Source organism: Phaethon lepturus, unplaced genomic scaffold (assembly GCF_000687285.1).
Source record: "Phaethon lepturus isolate BGI_N335 unplaced genomic scaffold, ASM68728v1 scaffold22993, whole genome shotgun sequence".
NCBI classification, from domain to species: Eukaryota; Metazoa; Chordata; class Aves; order Phaethontiformes; family Phaethontidae; genus Phaethon; species Phaethon lepturus.
Window position 1 is genome coordinate 1 of NW_010531480.1, and position 8,064 is coordinate 8,064.

Consider the following 8,064-nt stretch of genomic DNA (forward strand, 5'->3'; position numbering starts at 1 on the left):
GTTCCTGGTGCCGCACAAGGCACCGCGCTGCCGGAGCCGCGGGGAACCCACCGCAGTCCCCGTCCAGCTCCCGCGGCCCGAATCCCACAACGCTATCGCAGGGATGCCGCCCCGTAGGCTTTCTCCTTGAAAACCCAGGACCCTGATGGCACAGGGTGCCCGAACTCAAGAAACCCTCGGCAGATACGGGATGACTCCTGTTTTATGAAGTAGTCATTGTTGTGGGGACTTGACGCCTGGATTTTCACATGCTGGGCTTAACAGGGGATTTATTCAGGGGAACAGTTGGAGCATGCAGCATCAGCATCTCATTAGCGTCGGAGACAATGCCCCTCCAGTTTAAGACTAAAAAGTGGGTTTAGTTTTCCCTATCTATAACTTGATTGTAAGGGTTTAGGGAGCCACAACAGAGCTGAGTTTAGATTCGTTACACTAAAAGCCCCAAAACAGGTTCAATCACCCTTGAAACAGCTGGGAAGGGCGAGCAAGCAGCAGGCAGCCTTTGCTTTTCTCGCCGCCACTCTATTTCCAAACACCCGATCCCACTGAGGAGCAGTCAGAAGAGCCCTTCTGGAGGCGAGAAGCTCCCGAGTGCGTGGTTATTCCTGCACGCCCATCGCCCTGGGGTGGAGAGGTTCGCCAAACGCAGCCTTTCTCCTCCCAAGCAGCAGCAGGACCAGCAAAGCGGCCGAACACATTCCACCGGGAAGGTCTGGATCTGCCACGGAAATATACCCTGAAGGGAGCAGTAGGACAATGTAACAGCTTACAGGGTTTAAGCACCGAGAGGAACAAGGTTATATGAAGTTTTACAGGTCAGAACAAAGACCTCGAATATATTAAAGAAAACAAACATGGGGATGAATTCAGCCAGACACATGCTCCAAGGTCGGTGTGGACTCTTAAAGCAATTTGGGGGTTGATCGACAGTTTTTAAGGAACAAATGCAGAGCTACCCGCGCCGAAGGCCATCCTGCAGGGAGACGCGGGGCTGGAGTCGGCAGCCTGGCAAAGAGCTCCTGGTACAGAAAGCGTGGGAACCGCTTCGTGAATGAACTCCCCGAAATAAAGGTTAACGCCTGGGTTAAAGACTCAATGTCAGACTGAACCGTACACTTGCGGAGCAAGACAGACCACCGAGCTCAAGACGAAGCATGTGAGAACAGGGAGAAAAACCACCCCCAGCCAGGAGCTCTCCCCACGGAGAGCGAAGCTGGAGCAGAATCCCGACTCAGCGCATCCCTGGAGAAGCTCACGACTTTCCTCCTTCCCGAACGAGAGCATCACTCTCAGTGCTGCCAAGCATCAGCCCAGCTGTGACACTGCTACCCGCCGCCGGGGCACCTAACACACCGGGTGCTGTGTGTTTTCAAGCTCTACATCACCTTCCTACCCCTTCTCTTGTTTCGATGTCATCACGCCCCTCTCGGGGAGCAGCTCCCACTTCCTACTCGAGGAACAGAGGTGAGGTGAGGGAAGCGCTGATAATAAAGATAGCTTCCCACGCCCTAAAAAATTTCCTTCCCACTCAAGTAAGCATTTGCACGTACATCAGCTACTAATTTTAGGATGAAGCTTTTAGCCATATGTGAGAGCTGCTCACGAAAGCCGCCGAGCACTGCAAAGTGTATTTCTAGGGAGACTCAGCCCCGACCACCGGGCCCTGGTACCGACGGGCACCCGTAAAAGCCGCTGCTACCAATTGCAAGACAACCTGCAGACACGGCTTTGGTATCCCACATTATCCACTGACAGATTTACAGAAGCCTGGGACACAGTGAGATTTATTGCTTCAGTTTTAAGTACTAAGGAGCGATAAATTCTTCCGACAAGTTCACTTGATACCATTCCGACTCCTTCCTTTCTCTCCAGCCTCGAGGGAAAAGACGTACGGAGGAAATAAATTCCTACCACATCCACCATCATTTACTCCAGCGCATTCCCACCGTAAGAAGAATAAACCCAAGGAGTGATGATCAAGCACAAAATGAACACTTCATGCATTTTATTGAGTCTATTTAAATTTGCATTATGACATCTTACATAGGGAACAAACTCCTCCTAAATGTTAGCTATCAAATCTGGTCGAACTGTTGTCCAATGACCTCAGAGTACCATTTTGTATTAAACAAGTCCAGTATAAACAGATGTAAAGCACTGTACAAAAAAAAAAAAAACCCAAAACCCCCCAAAAACCCTCAAAACTGTTACATTCTCAGTTGAATTCAGGGCTTCCCAACCAACAAACAGCCTTACTAGCAGATAGTGAAATTCAGGAAGGGGGTGGGCTCGGGTATTTTAGCTTAAGGGAACAAAACCAGATAAAACAATCAAAACAAATTCAATGGTATGTTTCCCTATAAGAAAAAAAAAAGATACCTCATATCAAAAAGAGGTTGGGAAGCCCTGGTATAACAGATGCAAACTTCTCTTCTTTTTTAACACAACACAACTTATATGCAGTTTGGGTCAGTTACCATTGATTCTGTCTCTTCACCCCCCTTCTTCCCTCCCTAGTCAAGGATAAACAAACAAAAAGCCTGGTGTACTTAAGGGTTGGAAATATTTCTGAATTTGTTACAAATTCCTTTAACATGGCGCCAAGCCAACCCTAATCCAAAGCACCTCCTCCTGGCAGAAGGCAGAGGAGCAGGCAGACATTTCCACCGCCACCGTGCACCTCATCAGCTCCGCACATGCTTCCATACCCTTAATCAAGCAACGCGAGCCCCCGCGGCAGGAGCAAGGATGACCGGTGAGAAAACGGAGACATCAGAGTTACACATTAATGAAAAAGATCCCAAACTAAGGACAAGGCTGCGGCTAAGCCAACCGGATGAAGCTTTGTACTGCAGCGTGCCGGTGAAGATCACGCCGGGAGATTCAGAAAACCCCTCACTGCGTTGCTAAAAGTCAGAGACCGACTGTCAGCCTTAACTGCGCTTCGTTTCTCATCTTCACATTAGACCCTCATTATTATGAGATCAAGGGAACCTCCTCGTTGTGTAGGCAACCATTTCAAGATAAACATCGACTGTAGATATACCAGGGAAACAGTTCTTTGGACTCTCTGCATTTGCGACAAGTGACATGAAGACGGGATGACAGTCATTATGGTCCATTGTGCCAACTTTGGTGGGAAATCCATCCGTTTGCAAGTTGACACAATGGACAATTTAGGGCTCCTTCAAAACTGGCACGGTATCACGTCAGTGCAACTGCTGTGTCCGCACATCAACACTTCCTATAAAGTCTTTGAACTTTTAACGAGTAATTTCTATGCACGCAGTACCTACACTAATCAAATCATTTTTAAAACAAGTCAATTAACTGACTACAAGTTCTTTGCAAAAAGCCCAACTTGTTTGAAGAAATAAAAAAGTGCACGTGAAAGGGAAATCTAACAAACCCCAGAAATAACTCTTGACAGTCTTTTAATGGATAAAGCCCCAATTAAAAAAATAAGAAAATAAGCACTCACAATTCTGTACCAGTTCACCATCTGAGTTAAACCACCAAATGCACTCTTAAATAAAAAATAGTGTGCGGTCTTCTAGGTTTGGCCTCGTGACTGCTTTAACTGCTGCGCATGGAGGTTCTGTGCATACAGGTCTGTCCTGTCAGAAAGGAATTAAGCTCGCGCACCATATACTCACAGCAGGAGGTTGGGTGGTTTGCAGTTTGAAAAAAACACCACGATAACTACAGAGGCAGGCAGTAAGAGAGAACAACCTTCAGAAATAAAATAAAGCAACTAGCCTCCAGTGCAAAAGAAACCGTGCTGCTCCGAGCCAGGAGTTACCCCGGCTTTGAAGGAAGGCTAGGAGAGGCTCCCACACGGTGGCACTGTGAACCAGGCAGCTGACACAAGGCTGTCTCTGCCTCTTCAGACTCCTTGTTTTTGTCCCATCAGGCCTTTGACAATGACAAAACTAGCCCTTTTAACCCTTCATGTGGCTACCAGCATGACTCAAGTGGCTGTATCCCTCCTGTAATACCAAGACAGCAGAAACTGAGGGAAGCAATAAGTACAAATGCTCAATACCAAAACGGTTCAGAAACTGTGCGTTAGGCTACTGGTGAACGTTGTTAAGAGTGCCTTTCATATCCTGCTAGCAGCTAAGTGTTAAGATCGGCTTTTCCTAACTCCAATCTAACTTTAAGAGAATAGAAATGGAATTGCCACAGAGGCCAAACAGATGACTCAGCTACATGAAGAGGTCTTTCCTGTATCAGCGACTTAATTTCTGCCAACTCCCCTAGACGTCAGGCAGCAAACCCCCAGCACCTTTAGCACACTCAGCATTGGAAAAGGCATATAAAACATGGAGAACGTTCAAGGTCTCCTCAACTGAGGTTAAATTATTTGTTCTTGGTACTATTTGGGAAACCTCCAACATTTTATTAGTTGCTATTGTTACAGAAAGATAAAATGTTAAGGCATGCCACTATTAAGCTATAACAAAACCGTAAAGTTGATTCTACCAACGTGAACAGTTACTGGAAATTCAGAACATTAAAAAGAAAGCTATGTTGAGTGACACGTATCACAGCCGTGCTTCACATTAATTAGCACTAGCGGGCTCCTTTCTGGTCACCAGCCTTAGTCCTCAGAGACATGTGTCAGACTTTCAAAATCCAACGTGGCATTCATATAGAAAAGTGGGGTGTGTGGTTTGTTTTTTTTTTTTTCTTCTAATTCTGTGCTCCAGTAAGTCAGTAAATCTATTGGAAACTGCAAGTGATAGCACATATTTGCTACGTGAATGCTACTGAAAAAAAAAAAAATCAGAAGTGTTATTTTGTTGAGGAAATTCTGGCATAGAGAGTCCAGCACCTGAAATTAATAGCTGACTTCCAATTTTACAGTGATGCATGTCAGAGGGAAAAATTCAAAAACATAAGCTTATTTATTCTTCTGTTCAAAAAGAATACACATATCCCCTCTGCCATGACGGTGTGTCCCACCAGGAGGAAAGCACGCTCCATAGCCAGTCAGGGTTTCCCACTGAACCAAACACCACAAAACACACACGGAGAAAAAAACCTGGAAATTTTGGGACACGGTGAAATCCTTAACTAGCTGATAAGGTGTTAAAATGGCTTAGAGCACTATAGTTTATGCAACCACCACTATAAAACACCAAAAATGTGTTTTAAGTAGGAAAAAGAGATAGGCCAGCTTTGGTTTTGTCATCTGAGGAAGAAGCAACATTTCCCATATAGCCAGCAAGAGCAGTTCATACCCCTTCAGAACTACTGCCCTGGAGTCAAAATAAATACTGTTGCACACGTAAGCTAGAAAAATAATAATCATTAGAGCATAAAACAAAGCACACGTCATTGAAGGTGAAGGATGTCTTCCCCTGACACTGATCAGAGTTGAGGTACATTCTCCAATTCTCAATTTCAAATGCCAATACATAATTTTAAAAGTAAATTCGACTCATTTTAATCTGTCCAATAGGAGCATAAAGAGTTTGTTGGACTTTTTAAATGTTATCCTTAGAATTGGTTACACATTTAAGTGTACTCCCATAATCAATTATAATTTTCAAATTCAACCTAACACTCTAATAATCTGTTTTCCAGTTAATACTTATTTTTCTGTGGCACTTGACTCACAGGCTACCAACACTGGATATATCAGCATGTTCACTCAACAGATCCAGAGGTTACTAATACAGTTGAAGCTGGTGGTGAAGGAGAAGAAAAAAAAAGTCAATACTTGTCTGCTGAATAGTTAGACAGAGTTGCCCCAAAAACTGAAAGTAAAAGAGGATCGAAAAATTGGGCATAAACCTCACTGAATGAACCGGTACACACCGGTTCATATTACTACATATTAGCAACCATACCAAGAAATAACCAACCGTCAGAACAGTTTCTAATTTTTATCATCTTTTTGGGTGGCATTACTGAGCCAAAACACTGCACTTATAACATTTAATTTCTGTTTTTTAATGCAATTAAGAGGTCTAATTCAACTGGTTTTATATTACAGTAGCTGTTCACATAAATAGTACAGATATGCACTGCTCTTGACAGGTACACAGTTACAAAAGCAGCTCTCGTATTTACTTTGCTCTCTGTGTGGTGGGTTTTGTATGAAAAGCATTCTTGATTTCTAAGCATGGTACAATTTTAATTCTTAATGCGTTAGTACAACAGTGCATTGGAAAAGTACTGAGCTTCTACAAAAAAGCTTTACAATTTTAAAACAGATTTTTTTTTATTTAAACAAGCATAGGCAATTCTTATATTTCCACAACAAGATAAATATCCCAATTAAGCTAACAGCTCATCCTACAGCGTGCCATAGTGATGGGGAAAGGCCTAACATTAGTGTTATTTACACAGACATGTCCAATATTAACCCAGTATGAAAATTAAAAGTATGTTCAAGTGTGCAATTAAGTTCATATTATTTTTTCAAATAGTTGGATTTCTTGCAAAAATTCCTCTACGACTCATGTACATTTAGATGGGATGATTTCTCAAAGAACTCCTCCTAAGCACAATCTTGAGGACAAAATGTTTATTGGACTAGGGTGGCAAGGGCTGGGTGGGGGAAAGAACTTAATACTCCTCACAAAGAAAAAAATATTTTTAAAGTGGATAGATGTCTTTGGACAAGTGAAATTTAACACCCAAACCAACTAGATCTTGAAAACCCTAATTAAAGAAATATTCCAATTTTAAAAGCTTGAATGCAGAGAAAATGCTTTCATGAGGGAAGATTCACTCCAAGTCATTACTATACACTGAGGTACCACTCAAAAAGTGGCCATAAAGGAAGTGACTTCTTTGCCCATCACTATCACACTAGCTGCTTGGCCATAAATTCAGATCTCATTTAGACAACACTCTCTCTGTTACCAGAAGCTAAGACTGCTCTGCGACAAATGGGACAAGTGGAATTTTCTGATAACCAGCGATCAATGCAGTGGACATGATACTCGTGCGAACAAGGCAATTTACGGAGCTTGTTGCCTTCCGTGTACTCTGTAATACACACACTACAGGTTTTCAGAGCATCGCTCTCACCAAAATTCCTCATTGCTAGGTTGTCAATTTGTTCTTTGGTGAGTCCTCTTGGTTGGTCATCGTCATCTTCATTTAGTAGGAAAAATTGTGCTAGGCTAAGGAATGGTAGAGAACCACTTTCTTCAAATGTGACCGATCCCCTCGTGTTCCGACCTTCCCGTCTGGCACCAGATGTTGAACCACCTTCGTTGCCACCTTCATACACCTCCCCTGAGCTAACATCTGTACTTTCGTTGCTTGAAGTACCACCACCTCCGTTCTGTGGCTCAGAAGCGTCCACATTCTGATTTGGGGTTGGGCCACTAGGATCTGCATCACTATCACTATACATGAAGTAACTCAGCTCTCCAAAGCCTGTCATTATCTGCCTTAGCATAGTCTGAATAGCAACTGATGTCGTCTCACTCAAGCCTGTGTTTAAGATCCTACGGATAGGAATCCTAATGGTACTGACGTAAGTTCTCACTCCAGCCCGTTCTGAACGTGAAAATGTGCGCCTAAACCCTCCCCGTTCACTTTCATAAGTGACTGTGTTGTTAGGTGTCTGGGACCTGGACCGAGTTCTGTTGGCTATGCTGTCTCTTTGCCGATACTCTCCCGGACGAACTCTTCTCACCTGAAGATCAAGTACTATGGTAGGAGGCCTCTGCCCAGGGGTTGCAGACTCACTGGTGCCGTTAGTTTCTGAAGAACCTGCTGCTTGAGGAACAGGTCTTGTTTCAGGGGTTGAAAACAGAACTGCATTTTCACTTGGCATCTCAGTCCCCACTGTATGCTGCCTTAATGTCACATGCTGCCTAGTTCTAGAGCTTCCCTCGGCTTCATTCACTGAGGAGTGGTCAAGCGTTTGAGATGATGTATTGTGATGAGACCTGCGAGGAGTCTCACTCACTGGATTAATAGGTGACCTACTTCTATCAGTCCTAGCCCGCGTTCTCCGCTGTTCTGGACTCCTACTTCTCGCTCTCCTCTGCCCCCTAGGAGGGGAAGCTTCCTCAGTTGTCAGCTCTTCCGCAG

The 8,064-nt window shown here is 44.1% G+C and overlaps 1 protein-coding gene across 1 annotated transcript in view; it reads right to left on the minus strand.

The window, feature by feature from the left end:
• Positions 1–6,523: 6,523 nt before the first annotated feature.
• RLIM (ring finger protein, LIM domain interacting) overlaps positions 6,524–8,064 on the minus strand; it is a 3,804-nt gene continuing 2,263 nt past the window's right edge. Inside the window, exon 4 of the mRNA XM_010284589.1 lies at positions 6,524–8,064. Coding sequence (XP_010282891.1) covers positions 6,857–8,064 — 1,208 coding nt within the window. The 3' untranslated portion in view covers positions 6,524–6,856.